At 41.2% G+C, this 26,056-nt stretch overlaps 1 protein-coding gene across 2 annotated transcripts in view; it reads right to left on the bottom strand.

The window, feature by feature from the left end:
• Positions 1-25,387, bottom strand: part of SHTN1 (shootin 1) — a 123,162-nt gene extending 97,775 nt beyond the window's left edge. Inside the window, exon 1 of one of the 2 annotated variants that reach the window (XM_033181585.1) lies at positions 24,824-25,387. In XM_033181585.1, the coding sequence (XP_033037476.1) occupies positions 24,824-24,881 (58 nt within the window). In that variant the 5' untranslated portion in view covers positions 24,882-25,387. The remainder of the gene's footprint in view (positions 1-24,823) is intronic. The other variant, XM_033181586.1, reaches the window with a different exon arrangement.
• Between the last annotated feature and the right edge of the window lie 669 nt (positions 25,388-26,056).

Below are 26,056 nucleotides of genomic sequence, written 5' to 3'. Positions count from 1 at the left end.
TTACTGGGTATTTATGAAAAGAATTAATTAAGAATCTTAATTCCAGCCTGGGCAACAGAGCAAGACCCTGTCTCCAAAAAAAAAAGAAAAGAAAAGAAAATGAAAAAAAAAAAAACCATGATCCTCAATGATCTCATACTGACATTAAGAAACTTTTTCTATGTAAAACATCAGATAATAGTGTTGAAGTCTTTTTTAAAATACCAACACTATTCTTCCATTATACTGCCAATAGAACCCAGATGAAACATTGTAGGCTCCCAATTACTGGGTATTTATGAAAAGAATTAATTAAGAATCTTTGAACTATCATATTTTAATAAAAATCACAGAAAATATGCTTTCTTGTGACTATGTACAACTTTAAAGTAAGGTATAAGGAAAGAAGAGTATGAGAAGAATTCAACCCTTGCTAATAAAACCAAGCTCACTACCATAAACAACACGTACAGACATGCACGCACATACACACACGTATGTATCATAGCAGACCCCTAACCCTAACCTCAGCAAAACTGGCAAAAACTGAAGTGATCTATATTATTCAGCTTCTTCTTTGGCCATGTTACGGGGTCGCAGAGAAAGCTGCCTTCTTGTTTCAGAACTGGCTTGCAGTCTGAAAATTTTAAAAACTAAGCTTGTACAGCTCAAGTGATTCCAGAAGAGACATCCTCCAAATCCTGAACTCGCCAATGCTAAAGAGATTAATCTGGTCAGGTACGGTGGCTCACGTCTGTAATCCCAACACTTTGGGAGGCCAAGATCGGGGGAATCACTTGAGGTCAGGAGTTCAAAACCTGCCTGGACAACATGGTGAAACTGCATCTATACTAAAAATACAAAAAAAATTAGCCAGGTGTGGCAGCACATGCCTGTAATCCTAGCTACTCAGGAGGCTTGAGGTGGGAGGATCACTTGAACCCAGGAGGTGGAGGTTGCAGTGAGCCGAGATCATAACACTGCTCTCCAGCCTGGGTAACAAAGCAAGACTCTGTCTCCAAAAAAAACAAAAAAAACAAAAAACAAAAAAACACAGATGAATCTAACCAATTCTCGGCATATGAAAGATACCTGCAGCTTGAGAGCTCAAGAAGACTTCATCTCTCACATTTACAGGTACAGTATATTTCACTGTACTATAAGGTTATATAGGACAGTAATTAAAAAGCGCATCCTAATGACAGCCTGAGCACTTACTGGCTAGGGGACCTTGGGCAAATCAGTTAATCTCTCTGACTCTCAGGTGCCTCATCTGGAAAATAGGAATAATAATTACACATCTCTCATGGTGTTGTTACTAAGAGTAAATGAGTTAACATATGTAAGAGTATTTGGGCATATTAACTGTTCAAAACATGTTAGCCATGGTTATTATTACTGATACAGGAAAGTGTATCAAATCCTGTGTTTACAACAAAAGAAGTTAGGCTATTCCCTAATGCCCTCAGCCTCAGGCTTACTTTTGTTCTGCATGGCAGACAGGAAAAATTTCCAGGGTACTTCTATCCTCCCCCAAATAAAGGGAGTGGAAAGGGGGTTAAAGATCAACTGCAAACAATGTGTTGCGGTAAAGAAAGGTGGCAAAGAAGTAAAAGCATTTCTGAGAGCTGTACTTGCCAATCCTGGCTACACACTGAAATCACCTGGGGGGCTTTGAAATCATATAGATGCCTTGCCCCTCCTGCTTCAAGATTCTGATTTAACTATTCTGGGGTAGATCCTGGGCATCCAAATAGATAGATAGATAGATGGATAGACAGACACATACATACATACATACACACACACACACACTCACCCACACACATATACATTTGGAAGTGAGAGCCCCAGGTAATTCCAATGTACAGCCAAAGTGGACTGTAACATAACAATATAGAATGGAAGAAAAAGGAAGACGGTGGAGGAAACAAGGAGAATAGCAAGCAGAGCATGTGTTTCAAGAATCATGCTGGTTTTCTATTTTCTAACTCCTCAATGCCAAGAAAAGTTTTCTTTCCAAGCTGCAAATCATGACATAGCCAGCCCAACAGGCAGCTGAGCAGACTTAGTTGTTTCAGGAATGTGACAACTAAAGTTCATAACTACAAGCCAGTAACACCTCTAGCTAGGGTTAATAAGAATCATGCTTTGTCTGGGATTTTGTCAGTTTTAGCACTGAAAGTTCAGCATCCTAGGAAACCTCCCAGTCACACGGAGGCTAATCACTCTACCTCTAGCACTCTTTCCAGACCAGTATTTCCAACCAATACTTATCAGATCTGTGTGGTCCAAAATGGTAGCCATTAGCCACAAGCAGCTATTTAAATTTTAATTGATTGAAACTAAAGAAAATATAAAATTCAGTTCTTCAGTTGCAGAAGTTATATTTCAAGTGCTCGATAGCCACATGTGGCTAGTTAGTGCCATAACGGACAGTGGACACAGAACATTTCCAACACAGCAGACAGCTCTACCGGCAGTTCTGGGCTGCTCTGTCAAGAGGCTCTACAAGCATCTCAAACTCAACTTTTAGAAAGTGAGTTCATCAATTTCCCTTCCCTACTCCCTGTATGAAAGGTCTTCTGTCATTGGTGTCATCATCTACCTACCTAGTTCTCAAGATAGTACCTGCAGGATCACCCTTGAGTTCCCACTTTTTTCTCCCTCCAAAGGATCATCAAACTGCTCAAACCTCTAAAAAATATCTCTGCAATCTGCCCTTCCTCTGAAGCTGTTATCTCTGCCCTAACTTAGACACTCAATAATGACAAAACCCTCCTATCTAGTTCTAGTTTCCTTCTATCCCAAGGGCATTCTTTACATAGCAGTTAGTTAAAAAAGCAAGCTGGTTATTTCATGTTTAGAAACTTCCAACCACCTTATCTTTACTGCCTGGAATCCCACTCTACTGCTCACTATTCAACCTCAACGGCCACACCCCAAGTCCCAGTGCTTCCCTAAACCCAACACCTTTCATTCTTAGGTACCTTTGCAAATGTTTTTCCCTCTGCCTGCAAAGGCTTTCCCTACCCCATCTTTCCTATCTCCTCTTTTTCAATGCAATTCAACTGTTACTTCTTCTAAGAAGCCTTCCCCATATACTTCATGCAAAATCAGCAGTTTTATCTTAATACATCATCAGAGTACACTGTTCATATAGCTCTATTAGAGCATCTACATATAACATTATAAATTATCTGTGCACAGGTCTGTTTTCCTGTCGTTCTTCCCACCCAATTCACTGCTATATATGTCTTACACTTAAATGAATACCAGAGTCCATGCCTATGTTGAATAAATGAATTCAACATGTTGAATATGTTCATATAAATCTGTGGGGCAAAACAATCCAAATATTAACATCCTCATTTTACAAACAGAGACACAAATGCATAGAGAAATCAAATCCCACAATACAGAATGGTAGTGGAAGCACCAGTCTACTGACTCCCAGAGTCATTCATCCAAAAAGACATTACTGAGCATTACTGTGTGCAATGCACTAAAGCACTGGATCAGAAATAATCCTCTTGGTTAACGACTACATCTTTATCTCTCCAGATTCCGATATCTAGGATCCTGTCTGACATATAGATTATGTGACAAACGTGTTAAATAAAGGAAGAAGGAAGAATGGATCTAGGTCTTCACGTGATCAAATCATGAAAGAGCACATACTCTCCTCCCCATGGTAAGAGTCTCTTACATCATATATTGTATCAAGATACTTAATAAAAATGAAGGTTTAAATAGCCATCAAATGTAACCAGAAAACACGACCTCATGAGAGCTTCTAATGTAGATTCTCATCCATTCAGTCTGCATCTTTGATACTCAGGGAGCTTTGAGATACCTCTTACTAATGGGGAATGAGGACATGAGTCACAAAAGATAGTGTTCAATTACGACATTATTCCCTTCTGTACACATCCCAATGGGTCGTCCTCTTATAGACAGAGTAGAAAGAGAAGGCATTTGTACCTTACTTGTTAATTAAAGCATTCGAAAAGCCATGGAAAACACTGATAGAAAATCTGATCAAAAAACAAAGGTGACAGATTTCACATCCTGAAAAGAAATTACGGCAAACCAGAAATTTATTCATTACATGGTAAAACACACAGCTCAGTGTTAATAAATTAATGATACTTAGAAGTACTCTCAGCAAACTACATTAATGACTTCAAATTAACCAAGAAGAAAGGAAGAAAACTGAGTATCTTTAAAATACACATATAAATCTGATTTCTGGTCTGTTATGTAAGGAGCTTGTAAATCCTCATTCCGTCCTCACAACAAAAAGTAAGAACAAATTGAAAATCAACAACTCTTCCTAAGATCTATCAGATAATTGAAGTCACAGGACAAACCACCATCCCCAAAAACTGAAGAGACACACAAGGCAGATAGAAAGGATTATAATTTATTAGAGAAGTAGCCCAGAAGCAGAAACCTCCTTGGGAACCGGTACCCAGTAACTGGTACTGGAAACCCTAAACTGTAATTAAAGAATAGCTGGAGGCTCAGTTTGGACAAGTTTGAGTGTTAAAATTGCGAGGGGGACCCAGCCTTAGAGGGGGTCCCTAAACTTTTGTGAGTTTCACCTCCAGGATCACTACTAGATGCTCAAAGTGAAAATTTTCCCTACTACTCTGGCAGGTGGCACAGAAAAGTAGCCACTATTGACAGAGTGCAGTGGCTCACACCTGTAATCCAGCACTTTGGGAGGCCAAGGCAGGAGAATCATTTGAGCTCAGGAGTTTGAGGCCGGCCTGGGCAACATAGCGAAACCCAGTATCTAATTTTTTTTTTTTTTTTTTTTTTTTTTTTTGAGACAGAGTCTCGCTTTGTCACCCAGGCTGGAGTGCAGTGGTGTGGTGCAATCTTGGCTCACTGCAACTTCTGCCTTCCGGGTTCAAGCAATTCTGCCTCAGCCTCCTGAGTAACTGGGATTACAGGCATGCACCACCACGCCCAGGTAATTTTGGCATGTTTAGTAGAGACGGGGTTTCACCATGTTGGTCAGGCTGGTCTTGAATTCCTGACCTCATGATCCACCCACCTTGGCCTCCTAAAGTGCTGGGATTACAGGTGTGAGCTACCGCGCCCAGCCTATTTTTTTAAAAGGAAAATAAGGTAGCCTCTATGAAATATGCCCAAAGCATTCTTTTCCTCTAAACAATGTCTGTCCTTAAGAGAAACTATCTTACCAGGGTCTAACAGACTTGGTGGAAAGCAAACACCCAACGCCAGCCCCCACTAGCCTTCTTGTCTCATCGAAGAGGTAAATAAAACAAAACTGAGAACTTGTAAAGGTCACATCCTAGGGACACGGGGTCACTAAGAGCTAATCATAAAACTATGATCTAATCACAGAACTACAGAACACTTCCCTTCCTTCCATATGCTACCACCACATTAATGTTTGTACAACTTGATTCCTAATTGCCAAAACTTGGGAACAAACAAGACGTTCTTCAATAGGTGAACGGATAAACAAACTGTGGTACATCCAGACAACGGAACAGTATCTGGTGTTAAGAAGTAGTCGGTGTTAAGAAGTGGTAAGTAGGCCGGGCGCGGTGGCTCAAGCCTGTAATCCCAGCACTTTGGGAGGCCGAGACGGGCGGATCACGAGGTCAGGAGATCGAGACCATCCTGGCTAACATGGTGAAACCCCGTCTCTACTAAAAAAAAATACAAAAAACTAGCCGGGCGAGGTGGCGGGCACCTGTAGTCCCAGCTACTCGGGAGGCTGAGGCAGGAGAATGGCGTGAACCCGGGAGGCGGAGCTTGCAGTGAGCTGAGATCCGGCCACTGCACTCCAGCCCGGGCGACAGAGCGAGACTCCGTCTCAAAAAAAAAAAAAAAAAAAAAAAGAAGTGGTAAGTAAACTATGAAGCCACAAAAAAAGACAAGGAAAAAAACTTAACTGTATATTGCTAAGTGAAAAGGGTCTAAAAAGGCTACATACATATCATATGATTCCATTTATATGACATTCTGCAAAAGGCAAAACTATGGAGACAATTAAAAGATCAGTGGGAGGTTAGACGCAGTGGCTCACACCTGTAATCCCACACTTTGGGAGGCCAAGGCAGGCGGATCACGAGGTCAGGAGATCGAGACCATCCTGGCCAACATGGTAAAACCCCATCTCTACTAAAAAAACAAAAATTAGCAGGGAGAGGTGGCATGTGCTTATAGTCCCAGCTACTAGGGAGGCTGAGGCAGGAGAATCACTTGAACCCAGGAGGTGGAGTTGCAGTGAGCCAAGATCGTGCCACTGCACTCCAGCCTGGTGACAGAGAGACTCTGTCTCAAAAAAAAAAAAAAAAAAAAAGTCTGTGGGTGCCAAGGGTTTGTAGTTAAAAAGGAAGGGTTGAACAGGTAGAACACATGACATCTTTAGAGCAGTGGTTCTGTACTGTAATGGTGAATACATGTGCTATATACTTGTCTAAACCCATAGAATGTACAAGACAATAAGTGAACCTTAATGTAAATTATGGATTTTAGTTAATAATAATGTATCAATTCTGGCTCAACAATTCTAACAAATGTACATTAATTAAAGCAAGATGTTAATAACAGCAGAAATGAGAGTAGGAAAAGGTGAAGAGGTATGCGAATATTCTCTGTACTTTTGGCTCAATTTTCTGTAAACCTAAACTTCTAAAAAAAAGTCTTATTTATTTAAAAAGCTAATAACACACACACAGACACAATCACATGCAAATTTGTGCCACAGAGGATTTGAAATTGAATCAAGTCTAAAGGGTCTTGATATAGCAGTACGCTTCATGGTACCACAGAAAAATTTCAGAATTCATGGGCTTATTTTATTCATTTTATTTTATATTTTTATTTTATTATTTTTTATTTTCTTTTATTTTGTATTTTATATTTTATTTTATTTTACTTATATATTATTTATTTTATTATTATTTTTGAGACAGGGTGTCACTCTGTTACCCAGGCTGGAGTGGAGTGACATGATTATAGCTCAATGTAACCCCAAACTCCTAGGCTCAAGCAATCCTTCTGCCTCAGTCTCTCCAGTTACAGATGTATACCACCATGCCCAGCTGACCTTTTATTTTTATTTTTTGTAGGGAGGGGTTCTTGTTACGCTGCCAAGGCTGGTTGTACTCGTGGCCTCAAGCAATACACCTACCTCAGCCTTCCAAAGCACTGGGATTATACGCATGGGATTACAGGCATGAACCATCATGCCTAGCCCAGAATTCATGTTTTAGTGTTTAAAATGATAAGCAGGCACAGTATGCAATCAACAAAAGCGTCTTCCTTCTACATCTTGAGGCAAAGCTTAGCTGTGTAACAGTCTTACAGAATAAACTTGAAAGCACAACAAAGTTTAAAATACATATTTTTTTGGATCCCACAATTCCATTTTCAAGAATTTTTCCTGTACCCCAAAAATCCATATAATTATTATATCGATTTTTTTAAAAAAGTATTTTTAAAATGAATGTTTCCTACAGCTGCACTTAAAGATACATGTGTATAAGAATGTAAGCAGAATTATTATATTTAGTAAACTTCACTTTTATGAGTTTCAGATTTACAGTAAAACCGCAAAGATAGAGCAATATCTTACATCAGTATAGTGCATTTGCTAAAATTAACAGACCAATATTGATACACTGCTATGAACTAAAGTCCTTATTTCATTCAGACTTTCTTAGCTTTACTTGATGACCTTTTCTGTTTTAGGATCCCATCTGGGATACCACATTACATTTAGCTATTATATATACTGCAAAAAAAAAAAAAACAACATGTCTCCTTAAAATATGAAGGACTGGGGAGAACCGAAGATAATTAGGATACAGGGGAGCTCTCTACCTTTCCTCTGTTTGCCTAAAAGCAGAACAGAGAATTACAAAAACAAAAGGTCTTTCTATCCTCCCCATTGTTCCTGCCTAAAAACAGGATGTAAATTCTCCTTTACAACCATATCAGCTCAGAGATGGCACCAGAGGAATCTGCGAGCAGACTTTGCCCCATTAGCTTCGCCATACCTGTACCTTCCCCATACCTTTACCTTCCCCATACCTTTCTTTACTTTCCCCATACCTTTACCTTCCCCATACCTGTACCTTCCCCATACCTTTACCTTCCCCATACATTTACCTTCCCCATACCTTTACCTTCCCCATACCTGTACCTTCCCCATACCTGTACCTTCCCCATACCTTTACCTTCCCCATACCTGTACCTTCCCCATACCTTTACCTTCCCCATACCTTTCTTTACTTTCCCCATACCTTTACCTTCCCCATACCTGTACCTTCCCCATACCTTTACCTTCCCCATACATTTACCTTCCCCATACCTTTACCTTCCCCATACCTGTACCTTCCCCATACCTGTACCTTCCCCATACCTTTACCTTCCCCATACCTGTACCTTCCCCATACCTTTACCTTCCCCATACCTGTACCTTCCCCATACCTGTACCTTCCCCATACATTTTCCCACCCTTGGAAGCCTGGGACTGCTTTCCTTTGTCCTATCACTTCTCTAAAAGGAATTGTTCTTTGTTGCAGGTGATAATAAAAACCAGAGTTTTAAGCCACTACTTGGAGTTACTTTTTGGCCTCGGGATGTGCATTGTACGTGTTAATAAACTTGCTGTCTCTTGTTAATTTGTCTTTTGTTACAGGAGTCTGTCCCAATTACCAACCTATGAGGATTGAGGAAAATAATAATTTTTTCTCCCCTTCATTTTGGCATAGTTGGCGGATATTCTGAGCCACTTCACTCGCTCTGGGACCTGCAGACACAATCCTGGGAGAACAGAACAGGCAGAAGCTGGTAGGAAAAGAATATTCTTACAAAGGCAGCTCTCCCACGTCTCTACCTGTAGTGCCTGGTCAAGAGGGGAAAGTAAAAATTTTTCCTTGTTCCTTCCTTTCCAAATTCAGATGGGCAGGAAAAAAACAGTTGAAATTTAAAAAAGAAAAAAAATCGTTCTTTGAATTTGTGACTCCTGTAGATTTGGTTTGGGTACATATTGATGACTGATCTTTAGCCACCCAGAAAAGGCCTTTGTTTTCCTTGTCTCTTTTTTTTTTTTTTTTTTTCGGTGTGGTTTGTCATAAAAAGGAAAATCATAAGAAGATTCTCCTTCCATCTTGCTGTATGTTTTGAGAGCTTGGCTTTTGTAACAAGCAAGGTTTTTCTCTCTGGTCTCCACCGGTCCCAGGGGGCACGAATTGTCAGATTTGTATCAGCAGCAGCTATCCAGCTGGCTAGGAGTCTAAAACATGTTTGTCCAGCCATTCCAGCTCTCAAGGAACATTCTCTTAATTGTCTTAACATTCACTGCCTTGTTAACAATGAGGGTCTTTGCTTTCTTAGGCTGTGGTTGGATGAAACTGGATCTTGAGGGGAACTGCATCTTTTTCATCCTACCCTCTTTGGAATATAATTCTTGCATCTATGGTTTTAAGCCATAAAGAGGCTTATTGTTAGCAAACCCCCAAACACACCCCATGGGCAGCTTCTGTTTTTCTGTTTGTCTTAGCGACTACTGTCTCTTTTTGTCTTCCATCTCTTCGTGCCACACAGGTTATTGGGCCTTTCTTCCTTCTACCTGTCTTTTGGGAGTGGTGTGGCTCTTGGAAGGCCTGCATCTTCTACACTCCCTCTTTGAAGACGTTGGTTAAAGCCTTAAAGGGCTTCTTGGTTTTAGTCTCATGCAAGGTTGTAGTTTTGGTCTTGAGTCACTTGTAATATATAACTTTGGTATAGAATTTTAGTTTACATTTGTTTCTTAGTCTATCTGTGTTGCTATAAATGAATACCTGAAGCTGGGTCATTTGTAAAGAAGTTTATTTGGCCCATGGTTCTGCAGGCTGTACAAGGAACATGGCATCAGCATCTGTTTCTGTTGATGGCTTCCGGCTGCTTCCACCCCTGGCAGAAGGTGAAAGGAACCAGGCGTGTGGAACGATCATATGGTGAGAGAGGAAAGCAGGAGAGAAGGAAAAGGTGTTATGCACTTTTAAACAAGGAGCTCTCAGGGGAACTCTCATGGAGGCTAGTGGACAACTCTTCTAGCTTCATTACTCATTGCTACAAGGTACTAAAAAGTAGGCATTACTAGGAGGACAAAAGCACCAGGCCATTCATGAGGGATCCAGCCCCATGACCCAAACACCTCCCATTAAGGTCTCACCTCCAACATTAGGGAATCAAATTTCAACATGAGATTTTGGGGGACAAATATCCAAACTTCCAAACTATAGAAATTTGCCTGTTTCTTTCTCTCCTAAGATAAATGGAACTATATATTCGGGGGAAAAAATGATTTATTAAAACACTGCAGGCCGGGCACTATGGCTCATATCTGTCATCCCAGCACTTTGGGAGGCCAAGACAGGCTGACTGCTTGAAATCAGGAGTTCAAGACCAGCCTGAGCAGCATGGTGAAACCCTGTCTATACAAAAAATACCAATACTAGCCAGGCATAGTGGCACACACCTGTAGTTCCAGCTACTCGGGAGGCTGAGGTGGGAGGATGGTTGGAGCTCAAGAGGTTGAGGCTGCAGTGAGTCATGATCATGCCACTGCACTCCAGCCTGGGTGACAGAGCGAGATGCTGTCTCAAAAAACAAAAAACAAAAGAAAACAAAAAACAAATTCCAAAGGCAAATAGCACTAAAGCTGAAACAGAAGTCTTTTTATTTCTATCTCAGTTGGAAATTTCCCTGATAACACAAGTTAAAGATAATACAATTAGATAAACAAGTCAGTCCATTGATATGCAGACTGCAACCCAAACTCTCTGAGGAATTAAAAACAACTCTCCATGTCTTGCAAATTGTTTACAAAACTAGGATGTGCCCTCTAAAAGCAATTCAAAGCCTACTTATTCTAACTAACTCCAAATCTCACCTATTCATCTCAGGATGCTAGCAAATGCTGTACAACATCAGGACATTGAAATCAGTACTGTCCTGCACTTAAGAAAAAGAAGGAAAAGCTGAAATACTAACTACCCTAGGCCTCTAGTAGGCAAATAAGTCCCCCAAACTCTGTTTTATGTGAAAATTTACATTACGTCTCTGTACCTTTTAGATACACATTCCCTAATTAGTATTACCTAAGAAACTATCCCTTTTTTTTTTTTTTTTTTTTTTTGAGACGGAGTCTCGCTCTATCGCCCAGGCTGGAGCGCAGTGGCTGGATCTCAGCTCACTGCAAGTTCCGCCTCCCAGGTTTACGCCATTCTCCTTGCTCAGCCTCCTGAGTAGCTGGGACTACAGGCGCCTGCTACCTTGCCTGGCTAGTTTCTTTTTTGTTTTTTTGGGGTTTTTTTGTATTTTTTAGTAGAGACGGGGTTTCACCATGTTAGCCAGGATGGTCTCCATCTCCTGACCTCCTGATCTGCCCGTCTCGGCCTCCCAAAGTGCTGGGATTACAGGCTTGAGCCACCGCGCCCGGCCGAAACTATCCGTTTTAAAATGCAAACTTCTGGGAGATGATTCTTAGAGAGGGAAAAAAAAAAAAAAAAAAGAGGGGAAAGAGAAGCCAGGAATATATACTGTTTGTCCTGGAGGAAACCTGATAATGAGATGTTTTAAAGAATTCTATGTTTAAAGATCTCTGTGGTCAGAAGTTAGCTTAATTGAAAGTGTTATTCAGATTACAATGCATTTTTGAGGCCTCTTTGTTCTATTGGATCCAACTGTCATTTATAAATTAGTGAGTTTTATATTATTATACGATCTTATGGCTGAATATTTTTTAAATGAAAGCTGAAATATCTTTTTTGTATTTTTTACGTGTACATGTTTTCTTTCCTTTTTCTTTCTTTCTTTTTTTTTTTTTTTTGAGACGGAGTCTCGCACTATTGCCCAGGATAGAGTGCAGTGGTGTGATCTCGGCTCACTGAAACCTCTGCCTCCCTGGTTGAAGCGATTGTCCTGCCTCAGCCTCCAGAGTAGCTGGCACTACAGGCGCCCGCCACCACGCCCGTCTAATTTTTTGTATTTTTAGTAGAGACGGGGTTTCACCACGTTAGCCAGGATGGTCTCCATCTCCTGACCTCGTGATCTGCCCGCCTTGGCCTCCCAAAGTGCTGGGATTACAGGGGTGTGCCACGGTGCACCGGCCTGTATACATGTTTTCACATATGTCGTAGGTTGCTTTTACATGGTTATAAAATGCTTTCGGCCAGGCATGGTGACTCACACCTGTTAGTAATCCCAGCACTTTGGGAGGCCGAGGCGGGCGGATCATGAGGTCAGGAGATGGAGACCATCCTGGCTAACACAGTGAAACCCCATCTCTACTAAAAAAAATACAAAAATTAGCCTGGAGTGGTAGCGGGCGCTGTAGTCCCAGCTACTCCAGAGACCGAGGCAGGAGAACGGCGGGAGTCCAGGAGGTGGAGCTTGCGGTGAGCCAAGATCAGGCCACTGCACTCCAGCCTGGGCGACAGAGCGAGACTCCGTCTCAAAAAAAAAATTAAATGAAATTAAAGTAAAAATTTTTTAAAATGCTTTGAAGAAACTCCACATTGGCTTAAAGATAAATGAGCAGTCATAAATTAAATTTACTTAAAACTCCTAAGATTTAGAAACTAACCCAAATACTTTTCAGGTTCACATGACTTGGGCAAATAAGACTAGTTTAATAGTGTTAGTTTAGTGAAAACAACTATGTCTTCTAAGTTACAAGAAAAAAATACCACATATAATTAACTTTAGAGTTCTTGCTTGGGTAGTAACTACCTAATTTATACATGCTATAAAATGGATAAGAGAAAAATAACATGAGATGATGCCTAGCTTTGACTGTCTCATAAAATTTTCCAAGCATAATTATTAAAATGAGTGAATTAGGCCGGGCGCGGTGGCTTAAGCCTGTAATCCCAGCACTTTGGGAGGCCGAGACGGGTGGATCACGAGGTCAGGAGATCGAGACCATCCTGGCTAATACGGTGAAACCCCGTCTCTACTAAAAAAAAAAAAAAAAATACAAAAAACTAGCCGGGCGCGGTGGCTGGCGCCTGTAGTCCCAGCTACTCGGGAGGCTGAGGCAGGAGAATGGCGGGAACCTGGGAGGCGGAGCTTGCAGTGAGCTGAGATCCGGCCACTGCACTCCAGCCTGGGCGACAGAGCGAGACTCCGTCTCAAAAAAAAAAAAAAAGAAAAAAAAAAAAAATGAGTGAATTAAACAAATCAGATATAGCAGGGTAAGAGTTTATACAGGTACTTTTAAAATAATATATTTTATAATATGTTTACTTACAAAGGTTTCACAATCTCTTTGGTTACCACATCCTTAGAGTTTTGTGAAATTAAATTAAATGATGAATATTCATTGAGTATATAGATCATTTTCAAGTAAGATAAAATGTTTAAACATTAATTGCTAAATATAAATTTAAGTTTATCTACTTTTGGCCCCTCATTGCAAAGAAACTAAAGATATCTGAGTCTGTTAGCAAGCTTTAAAAATTGTACTTTGAGGAAACACATATTTCTAAGATATTATAAAGTGGTATTAGTCTATGGAATGCTGGTTCAAAATTGCTAAGGATTAAAACTCTAATATATGTAATTAAGGCTACTAGAAATAAGAGGAACAATTCTGTATGCAAAGTTCACAAGTAAAATAAGATGTATTTTTTGGTGAGAAAGTTATAAGCAAGATATGAGCATCTGTTTTTGTTGAGGAAAAGAATGATTTTGTCTAAGTAGATGTTATTTAAAGGTTGAAAAATGAATGAAGAAATGATATACAGAAAACTAAATGGATACAGAAAGTTGGGAAGAGAAAAGAGAGCAAGAGAAAGTCTTGTGTGGTTAAACTAACAAAAGTTGAATTAATTTATTATGAGATTTAAAATAGAGCCTTGATATCTAAAGTACACTGATACAAAACTAAAATTTGGTCTTTTTTAAAAACAAGATTTTCCTGTAGTATTGATAAGAGAAAATAGAAGATTTTTGTTCACCTTTTTAGTGAACTGTAGAGACAGAGAGAGAAGGGGAAGGAGGGAAGGGGAAGAGGAAGGGGAGATTCTGCGTTTCATCAAGATGATTCCCTGTGCTTCACATTGTCTTTATTGGGTCTTTGATTACTTTAGAAAATTGAATTAAAGAGTTAAGGTTTTTCTACAACTATATACCTTCCTATTTTCTTTCGATGCCTTTATCAGTCTGATTAAAGGAGTATTACTACACAATCAGAATGACTATTATTTCACAGTGACCTGTGATCCTATTTTGATTGTTCTGAATCTTATTTACAAACTTCCCAAAGTCAAATTGTAAATGATGTCTTTTTTACCTTAAACTAACTTTAGGATCTCCAGAGGGCTCCCTAGAAGTCTGAAAGAGACATACTAAACCCATTAGGTTTATTCTGCATGCTAAATTATATGAGAAACGTTGTCAAATAACATGTAATGCTAACCTTTGAGTTATTAGTTGTATGAATATGTTATTAATGTGTTTCAAAATTATGAGATTCCCAGAAATCTAATATGCTATCTGGAGTTGCTATATCTCACAAACAACCAAATTTCCTTGTCAACTGCATTATTATCATAATGAACTCCCATCAGATCTTTAACCATGGCCTTTTTTTTTTTTTTTTTTTTGGAGATGGAGTCTCGCTCTGTCACCCAGGCTGGAGTGCAGTGGCCAGATCTCAGCTCCACTGCAAGCTCCGCCTCCCGGGTTCACGCCATTCTCCTGCCTCAGCCTCCCGAGTACAGGCGCCGCCACCTTGCCCAGCTAGTTTTTTGTATTTTTAGTAGAGACGGGGGTTTCACCGTGTTAGCCAGGATGGTCTCGATCTCCTGACCTCGTGATCCGCCCGTCTCGGCCTCCCAAAGTGCTGGGATTACAGGCTGGAGCCACCGCGCCCGGCCATAACCATGGCCTTTTTAAGTCTTGTTGTCCACATTTATTATAACTACTTTATTCTGATGCTCTTTCTAAAAACTTTTTGCAAGTAATTATAATCCTAAAGCATTGGGTCTTCAAGGAGGTATATGGGAAGAACAAAAAGAACTCTGAGACATACAGGTCCCTGATAACTTTAAGGAAATACCAGTGGACTGTGTATGAACTCCAGAACTCCAAAGGAGACACTGAACTCCTAATATTGCTAACATCAAGCAGAATTAAGAATTAATTACATGGGACTAAAATGATGAGGGACTGTGATTTTTATGACTTTTTTGTTAGAAACACTACTGATTCTTTTATTTTCCAGATTTAGGAAAACATTTTCTTCTTTTGAGCTATCTATAGTTTACAACTATTTGGTAAAGTATACTTTTGCAAACAGAATGGAAACATTTACTTTTCTTCCTTAGCTGATCCCTCCAAAATTTGGAAACTATTCATGAGTATTCTTATTTTTAGGATAATATAGGCATTTGCATAAGTTCAATAAGAATCTGTTCTTCTTTTAATAGGACACAACTGAAAACACTGGTTATATTGCCAAAGTTTGATGGGAATGTCATATTTTCTGATATGACCAAACAGTTTTTGGGAACTGAGGTCCCTAGAGGAACCTCAGTTTAATGGAGCCAACAAAGGCACCTTAAAAAACTGGCCTCGTACCTTGAATACATGGTTCAAACGGTTGCCTTATAGGTGGGTGAAGAATGTCACCTTCCTGACAGGCCCAGGAACATCAGGAATCTAGGGAAGAGAGATATCTATCCAAGAGTACTATAGGCACAATCTGATGTTGAGTCCTGAGCTTGGCTTCTTAGCCTAAGGAAGCACTTTTTTAAGCCTAATCTGAGATTCCTTATGAAGAGTTCCAGCAAAGCAGATTTTAAAAGGGCTTATAGTCAATCATGATTCTTGCTGCACTTGTGCAAATAATCAGGCCAAGTATAATAGACAAAAACTTATTTTACAAATAAACTGGTCTTACTGATTCTCTTTGGTAGAAATTAGTGTAAGAGAGGAAAACTGTTCTCAGAAAAATAATAGTTCAGAAACTATAGCTCACCCATTACTAGATTCTAGCCCTGTTCATTGTTTTTTGAGATTTTATTATTTACCTGCAATCTGGAATGGATCCTGAATTCTTTCAGTTTTTTTCTAGTGTCTGGCTGTGAGTCTCCAAACTAACATTTCCAATCTTTCTCCCATCCTTTTGACCTGGAATCACTGAAATTAAAATTGGGCTTTTTCTGAAGCTAAGCAAGCTAAAGCTGGAGAACTTGACACAAACATCAGCGAAATTACCACAACAGCTTTTGTATAGACAACCTTTATGATATTTAATCTACAAACAAGGAAAATCTGTCAGATTGCAACTGCCTGCCCCACTCCAGCTGAAGACACTTTGAGCCTAAAATATATAAATCCTCTCAAATGGCTGCTCTCCAGACTCAGAAACTAATTTATAGACTGCTCTAAACATTAACCTTGCTTTTTCTTTTTTTCCATAGAAATGTCTCTTATTAAGTTTTTGTATGCTTACACCATATAGAAACCTAACATTAAAGAGATCACCCATAACACCACCTCTTGAAATAAAACATGACTGTTTACCTAAACTAACCTAGTTTCAGGACTAAGAGACTGACTCAGTAAGATATGAGACAAATATACTTAAATCTGTTCTTTTCTTCCCCTTTGCCAATCACTTACCTCACAACCATATCTCTCCAAAACTACCAGCCTAGCACATAATATGTGAGACTTTCTGAAAGTAAAGTTTCAAAGGAAGGAACTGAAGGAAACCAGCCTGTCTCCCCAAAATATGAAAGATCTTTGAGCTAAAGATAACTAGGATGCAGTAGAACTCTCTGCCTTCCCTCTGTCTGCCTAAGAGCAGGACACAGAATTACAAAGACAAAAGGTCTATCTTCTCCCCATTTCCCATGTAAAAACAAGATACCCATTCTCCTTTACAACCCATATCACTTCAGAGACGGTGGCAGAGAAATCTGCGAGTAGACTTTACCCCAGGAGTTTCCCCACAAACTCACCTTCCCACATTCTCCTGCCTTTGGAAGCCGGAACTGCTTCCCTTTGTCCTAACACTTCTCTAAATGTATTGTTCTTTGTTGAAGACAGTATGATGAGCCACTGCTTTTCTCCCTTGCGACGTGCACTGCATGCCTTAATAAACTTCCTTGTTCATATGTCTTTTGTTACAGGTATCTGTCCCAATTATGAACTTACAAGGAATTGAGGGAAAAATTTTTTCTCCCCTTCAATCCTTAAGGCATCTCCTGACTATGACAGTTTCTCAGACTTTGCTCATTTTTATGACCTTAACAGTTTGCAGAAGTGCTGATCAGGTATTTTGCAGAACGTCTCTCAGTAGGGATTTGCTGATAGTTTCCTCATGAGTCGAGTGGGTTTATGGGTTTTTAGGGGAAGACCACAGAGGTAAAATGCCAATTCATCACATCACACTATCATGCTATCAACATGACTTAGCATTGTTCATGATGGCCTTGATCATCTAGCTGACGTAGTGTTTGTCAGGTTTCTCCACTGTAAAGTTACTTGTTCCCCCTTTTCCATATTGTAGTCTTTGGAAGGAATTCACTATGTGCTGCCCACACTTAAGAATCAGGGAGTTAGGCTGGGTGCGGTGGCTCACACCTATAATCCCAGCACTTTGGGAGGCCGAGGCAGGCGGATCACGAGATCAGGAGATCGAGACCATCCTGGCTAACACAGTGAAACCCCATCTCTACTAAAAATACAAAAAGTTAGCTGGGCATGGTGGCAGGGGCCTGTAGTCCCAGCTACTCGGGAGGCTGAGTCAGGAGAATGGCACAAACCCGGGAGGTGGAGCTTGCGGTGAGCCGAGATCGCGCCACTGCACTCCAGCCTGGGTGACAGAGCGAGATTCCGTCTCAAAAAAAAAAAAAAAAAAGAATCAGGGAGTTATGATAAACCACTTTGAGGGGGAACATCTACATAAATTATTTGGAATTGTTCTGCATGGGAGATTTGTCTTTAATCATTTATTTATATCAGTATCAACTCACAAATATTCATACTTTGAATTATAATCCAATATTCTGTTGTTCAGAGTTCTGTCTTTGGACATTGGAAGTTCTTTCCATTGGCTCTTGTGTCTCTGACAGACAGTAGCTTCCCTCTTACCTACCGTTTCACTCTCCAGAGTTTCAGTTACCCATGGCCAACATGGTATGAAAACAGATGATTACAGTAAAATGAGATATTTTGAGAGAGAGAGAGACCACATTCACATAACTCTTATTATGGTATATTGTTATAACTGTTGTATCTTATTATGAGTTATTATTGTTAATCTCTTGTTGGGCCTAATTTATAAATTACACTTTATCACAGGTACGTATGCATAGGAAAAAACTTTGTATATATAGGGTTTGTTATTATCCATGATTTCAGGCAGCTACTGCAGGTGTTGTAACATAGCTTCCTCCGTGGAGAAGTGGGGACTACTGTATCTCCATCAATGTCAGCTTATCAGTTGGTGGACTTCCTTAGTTTCCAGCACTACAAGATGCTCTAGGCTCATCTTGTATACTTCCTGCCCCTTTCCTAAAATTAGCCATTTCTCCTAGGAGCCCTGTTCCTTTTATTCAAGAATGGCATTAGAAGCCAGGTTCTGGGCTCTACATGTGCTCATTGATGCTGGTGCATCTAGGCTCTCTCAGCTGACACAGCAAGAAAATATATGTATATACTAACCAAAATATATAGATTTTATAATATATACATAGATTTCTATGTGTAACCATCCATACCTGTATTAAGCTAAACATAAGTTCATACTGATGTCTCCAACATGAATCCATTACTAAAAGCATTTTCTTTATAGAGAGACGGGATCTCACTATGTTGCCCAGGCTGGTCTCAAATTCCTGGGCTCAAGGTATCTCCTCCCACCTCGGCCTCCCAAAGTTCTGGGATTATAGGCGTGAGCCAACACAACCAGCCCAGAAGCGTTATTTGTAATAGCAAAAACAAAGAAAGAAAGATAGAAATGTCCATCCAGTGGATATTAAGTGCACTGTGGTACGTCTGTACATTGGAACATTATTCAATCAATTTTTAATGATTTAACGCTACATGTACTAATATAAAAAATTACATATTACATGATAAATATATATGCACATACAAACACAATTTCTGGAAGGAAAGAAAATAAAAGGCTAACAGTAGTTAACTTTGAGAAATGGGAATGGGGTCATAGCATGCATTGTCAATGTAGTGATTTCATCCTCAAGGAGACAAGAGAAAAAATCTTGAATATTACAATGGCGTATGGTCCTTCAAAGAGTCACAGTGCATAAAATGCCTAAAAAGTTTCCTTAGGAGAGTGATAATGAAATAAAGATTGAGAAACAATGGGTCAGAGAGAATAGGTAATTGTACTTTTCACTTTACACACTTGTTTTCTATGAGTATGTGTTTATTTTTGCCTTTATTTTAAAAAAGGTTCACAGCTGGGCGCAGTGGCTCATGCCTGTAATCCCAGCACTTTGGGAGGCTGAGGCGGGTGGATCACGAGGTCAGGAGTTCGAGACCAGCCTGACCAACATAGTGAAACCCCGTCTCTACTAAAAATACAAAAACTAGCCGGGTGTGGTGGCACATGCCTGTAGTCCCAGCTACTTGGGAAGTTGAGGTGGTAGAATTGCTTGAATCTGGGAGGCAGAGGTGGCAGTAAGCCAAGACCACGCCATTGCACTCCAGCCTGGGTGACAAAGTGAGACTCTGTCTCAAATAAATAAATAAATAAATGCATAAATACATCAATACATAAATAAAATTAAGGTAATAGTGAAATTCTGACTAGAAGACACAGTTCCTTAGCCCATGCTGCATGTCCATCTCATGGGTGGTTGCCCAACTGCTGTTCTTCAGCAACCACTCCCTAACTTTAGGAGGAAAATGCATTGCTGATAAGTACCTGGTGATTCAGATGCAGCTGGCCCTTGAACGACACTTTGAAAAATACTGATGTAAAACCAAGTTTGCACTTGAAAACAAGGCAACATTTCATTTCAAACAGTTTTCTACTGGCTGATCTCATATGCACCCAAGATTGTCAATGCTTCCGTTTTCCCAGACTGACATGGTCATTGTGGTAGGCAATAGTTTCTAACTGTTTTGTCAAAATAATGCTCCAGTTATTTCCTGGCCTAGAAGCCAAGGGAATACCAAATGCATCTTTTAATTACTAACTTGCTGTAAGAATAAGCTTGACTAGATTTCCATGTGAACCTTAAGTATCATCTTAATAATCTTGGGGAAAACAATACTAACTCTAAAAGTGAAAGGAGGTTTAAAATTGCTTTAAAATCAATTACCTCACCATAGGAAATCCATTTTAAATACTGTTAGCCCAAGAATTGTCCATTACTGGGGTGGTGGTGGTTGTTTTCCTCTTATGTGAGTATGTCCTTATTATTAAATAGCCATCTCTCTTCAAAATTTCATCAAGTTGGGAATGGCATGGCATTACTATTCTTAATAGTTTAGCGGACATGCGTTGCCCGTGTCTGCCTAGTCAGCATCCTCCTGGTAGTGGCACCCCATTCTGTTTTGGACTACTCCTCCAATCTTTGCAGGGGCTGCCAATTAAAGTATCCTGCCCTCCCGTGGTCAAAGTATTTGAATACATGAGATTGGCCAAACTAGGCCAATCAGACACTCTTCTTGCAATTTACATGCCTAGCACCATCTCTAGACCAGAAACTCCTCACCAGCAGGGGCAAGGTCTTATTCAGCTCTATCTCTCCGATGCCTAGCACAGTGCCTGGCTATGAATATTCAATGCATGTGGGCTGAATGAATTACACAGAAAATCATGCACCTTAAACAAATGCTGAACTAAGTCTATCATTTCCCCACTGAATTCCGGAGGGGGAGCAAATTGTATGATGTTTTGTAAGGGAAATATCCACTTTAGTAGCTAGGAAATATGCCTCGGAAATAGTATCCAAAGTTGCCATTTCTCCGTGCATTAAAGATGTCAATCAGTCCAATAAAATAAAGCCCCAAAAAAGACAAAAGGAGAATTACCTCATTACCTCAACATCTGCTTGAACATAAGCAATCACACACTGGCTAATTTTTTTTAAAGGGACATAATATAACTTTCTAGAAAGACATAATATAGCTAATTATACCATTCACTAGGAGGGAACATAAAATGTTTTGAAGTAATTCAGAAGTGGGTGTGATTTATAAGACATAGAGCCTAGGGAATGGTAAGTATAAATTAGAGATTGTTCATATTATGACAGACTCCGTCATTACATTTCACAACTTTTGTCAAAAGCAACCTTATTCACCACACCACTAAAGGCTTCACATTAGGGAAGGCTGCTGTCAGCTTTGTGGTTTAGAGTAGACAGGAATCTCCTTTCTGAACACTCTCCTGGGGAACTGGTTCAAATTTTAGACTTAAAACTTACTAACACAGGGGGAAATTAAGAGAGATGGTTTAATGGGTACAAACATAGTTAGATACAAGGAGTAAGTTTTAACATTTGATAGCAAAGTAGGGTGACTACAGTTAACAACAATGTATTGTATATTTCAAAAGAGTTAGAAGAGAAGACTTGAAATGTTCCCAACTCATAGAACTGATAAATACTGGAGGTAATTGATACCCCAAATACCCTGACTTGATCATTATGCATTCTAAGCATGTAACAAAATACCCCATGTCTTCTCTAAATATGTACAAGTCTCATGTATCAGTTTAAAAAAAACTCACTAAGGAAGGACCCATATGATGTAAAAATACTTCAAACATCACTAATAACCAGGGCGATGCAAATCTTAAAAGGTAACATTCTGCCCATTAGACTGGCAAGAATTCAAAAACTTGTCAGGCTATCAAATTAATAAAGATTGCTATTAGCCAGAGTTGACCAACGTGTGGGGAAATGGGTGCTGCTGAAGGATATGTGAAGTGGTATAATCATTTTAGGGGGCACTTTTGCAATGTGTAGCAAAAGTATATGTCCATGCCCTCTAATCCAAACAATCCCATTTCTTCTAAGAATGTATCCAAGAAAAAAAAGTAATTGTACATTTATTCATATAAGTTGAATAGTAACTGTCTTCTCTTCTAGACAATTAATTTGGTGACAAGGACTGTCTAGTTCATTATTTACATTCCTAGTGCCCAGCACATGGACCTCACATATAGTGGTACTTGCTAAGTATTTGTTAAAGGAATGAGTATGTTTACTCAGCATTATTAAGGGAAAATAAAATATTTGATAAATAATGGTTCTTTTTGCCCACATTAAATAGGGGTAGTGGAATTATCACTCAAAATATTAACATTGTGAGTAAAAACGTAGTAACAGGTAGTAAAAATTACTATTTTCAAAAATAAATTATGTAACCATCAGCTTACAAAACTGATCATAGTATGTACTGTTAAATGCCCAAAGACCTAGTTGTCTGTTCTTCCAAATCCCTAGCTGCCCAGTTAGTTCTATAGGTCAAACGGTAACTGAGTACTTTTGGAGTCAGTAAATTGTTTCCTGTCTGTGATCCAATGACAAGCAACGACCTGGTTTTGAAATGTATAAAAATCACACTGTGAGCTGAAGAAATCCCAACACCTTTGTAACTAGACTCACTTTCCCCAAAAGTGTACCTTTTAAGAAATACAACTTTTAATATCTAACTGTTCTTTGATATGCACTTAATCAAGGAAATATATCCTCTAACAATACCAATGCCAAGGATTTGCTTATTTTCCAATACAATGCAATAGGAGAAAGAGCCAGAAATTTAGAAATCCTTTTTCTCGGGTCTCAAACCCAACATACGAATGGAGAACGTGTTCCGAAATCAAATATAAACAATTTGCAGATTATCTACATTGTTAATCTACCCTTGAATTATATAAGAAATGAAAGGGGAAATTTTTCACTTTTATCATTATTTGAAAACTGACCATCCATAAGAAGATTTGACATCCACTGACAGATATTACCTAAAATTTCTGAAAGCTCCACGAATCTAGAATATGAATCAAGTTTTAATGTTATGGGTTGGGGGAAGGTGTTATTAAATATAAAATACCAGTAGAATCCAGTATCTCGCTAAAATACTTGAGAAATTTCAGATAAAGGCATTCTGTCTACCCACTAAATTTACTGATGCTTGTGACTTTATGACCTCAGGCTAATCTAGGATGCCAGGTAAAGGTGCTGGGAAGGCCAAAGAGACTAACATTTATCCAGCACTTTCTAGATGCTGGATATCACAGAAGAATGTGTTATGTCCATTTCAGAGGTTAAATACTTTCCCCAAGGTCATACAGTAAACAGTAATGTTGAAATTTGTTTGACAGAGTGTGGCTTCAGAAGAATCCAGATGCACTTCCCAACGGTGTTTGTGATTTTACGGAACAACAGGTAAGAGTACTGGACAGGACCTCAGGAAGTCCTCCAGTTTTGCCCTCGCCTTTAGTCAGGTCAGCCTTGACTGACCAGAAGATCCACGGAAGGGAAGAGACTCCTCCAAGTTCACAAGCCGGTGAGCTGGGCCAAGAGAAGTCAAAGAACTGGAACTAAACACCAGGTTTTGCCACAGAGCAGGGACCTTCCATTACATGGTCATGTCAGTAAGACATTCAGAAAAGTACATGTTCCTACACATTTTTACTTCCTTTAAATCTGTTTGGTTCCTCCCTTTCTGTTTTTATTTTCATTTTTGGAGACGGAGTTCTGCTCTTGTTGCCCAGGCTGGAGTGCAATGGCGCCATCTTGGCTCACCGCAACCTCTGCCTCCCGGCGATTCCCCTGCCTCAGCCTCCCCAGTAGCTGGCATTACAGGCATGCACCACCACTCCCGGCTAATTTTGTATTTTTAGTAGAGACGGGGTTTGTCCATGTTGGTTAGGCTGGTCTCCAACTCCCGACCTTAGGTGATCCACCCGCCTCGGCCTCCCAAAGTGCTGAGATTGATTACAGGCGTGAGCCACCGCGCCCGGCTGGTTCCTCCCTTTCTTGACCCACATTCGCAGGCCACCCTTTGGTCAGGGTAATAATGATAACTGTTTAAAGGTGGTAGGTTAGTATTTGGTTGTTGATCTGGTTTGGTTCAGAAGTGTGGTAACTGATGAAAAAAATAATTGACTGAAGCAGTTCTTTATTAAAAGATAATCCCCAGTTACCAAGCAGTACAGAACTGTGTGCACATGGCCTGGCTCTCCTGCGCTCAGCGCCAACCCTGTTAATTCTGGAAGCTCAACACTGGCAGGATGCTGACCTTGCTTACTAATAAATTGCTAAAATTGAGAAGTGATTAAAAAAAAATTATTGCCTGAAAATCCCAGCTGGGTAAGGAAAGAGGAACTAGACCGAACCCAAAGGAAAAGCTGGGAAGGGTGTGAAACAGCGCTACTGGCCACCCAGAGCCAACAAATGGGTAAGGGTGGGGCCAAGCTAGCTGAGCCGCCCAAAGCAGCCAAAATACCCTGCCCCACCCGCTTCTCCCGCAAGGAAGGTGGCACTGTGCAACCTCGTCCGCACTGAATCCTCGTCCCTCCCCCCAGCCCCGCTTCGCCAGCAAACGCAAACGGCGGGCAGCGCGTCTCACGCTGCGGGGCCTGACTCGCCCCGACACTCCGCGTTATCCTCGGTCCAGGGCTTTCCCAGGCGCGCCGGCCACGGAGGACGCCTCTTCGCGGGTGACGGAGCTACTGCGGTGACCACGGCGGCCGCCACGTCTCCCGCCCGGCTTCCACCTGCCCTGGCTGGCCCCAGCGCCCTGGAGCGGTCCCCGCCCACGGGCCGCGGCAGCCCACACCTGGCGCCCGCGTGCTGCCTACCTTGCTCCTTCAGACTGGTGATCAGCTGCAGCTGCTTCTCCTCGTCCGAGCTGTTCATTTTGGCGGGTGGGGCCGGGAATAAAAGCGAAAGAATGAGCGGCGCGGGGCACACAGGGGGAGGGGGAAGGAAAAGCAAGATGCCGGTGGCTTGCGGCTCCACTACCCGGAAGTTGGATCTGCTCCCGCTCCTCCTCCTCCTGGCGCGGAGCGCGTGAGTGAGATCATCCCCACGCACCTACTCGGCGGCTGCGGCCGCTTCACCTGCAGGTGGGGCGGGGCGGGCCCCGCAGTCCCGGGCAAGGGGTGGCGGGACGAGGGCGGGGCGGCAGCCGCGATCCCAGCTTGTGGCGGCCGGCGCTGCAGGACGCGCTGGTGGGAGGGCTGCGGCCCTGCGTGTGGTCGCTCTGACTCGCTCCGCACCCTTTTCTCCGCCTCCACCCCCGGACTCAAGGACGCGGGTTCAGAGAAGACTGGCCGTGGGTTCGCAACGTGTGTGGGAACTCCACTTTGGACGCTGCCCGGGGGTCGCTCCCCACGAACCACAGATGCAGAGCGGGACCCAATGAGCCATGAACGCCTGGGCTTCTTCCCCAGTTCTCCCGCAGTGGACTCTGGGGGCGCGGTTGCAAAACCTAGCTGCCCGCAGGGGCGGTCCCAGGGTCGTACATTTTGCACCTTGAAAAGCAGACAAGGACTGAATCAGGCCGCCCAGCTACTTAAATGACCATGCCGTGAGTGAAGGAGGGTCCCGGCTAGCTTTCGTCCATCGCAGGTGGTCAGATGGTCAGGTTTGCCAGGTTTTGCCAGGTGATCAGAACGTGGACCCTGCCGCACGTGGATGGTGGGGCTTGCAGGGCCCTTGCAGATCATCTGGTTGGTGGCGGGATGACCTTCCCTTTAGAGAAGCTGCCACTGCAGTCCGAATGCCAAAAGTCACGCAGCCCCCGGGCATCAGAGGCTGGCAGTTAAGCCAAGCATTTGTCCCACTTCACTGCCCTCTGAACTATTTGAACTCATGTCTGGGTTAGACTATGCCCATGAAAGAAGTGGCAGGCCTGCATTGTTTCAAAGGTGCCTCTCCCCGACCCCTAGTTGCGAGCGAACCTTGGGTTCAGTCTCCTGCATCTTTGAACTTCATCTGAAGAATGGGAAGAATAGTGATACCTACTCTCCAGGAAGAGTTGTAAGGATTTAATAGAGAGAGGAAGATTAACAAAACACCAAGTCCAGAAT

The sequence above is a fragment of the Trachypithecus francoisi genome, unplaced genomic scaffold, assembly GCF_009764315.1.
Source record: "Trachypithecus francoisi isolate TF-2019V2 unplaced genomic scaffold, Tfra_2.0 Contig01579, whole genome shotgun sequence".
Classification (NCBI taxonomy): Eukaryota; Metazoa; Chordata; class Mammalia; order Primates; family Cercopithecidae; genus Trachypithecus; species Trachypithecus francoisi.
This window is presented reverse-complemented; position numbering and strand designations above follow the sequence as displayed.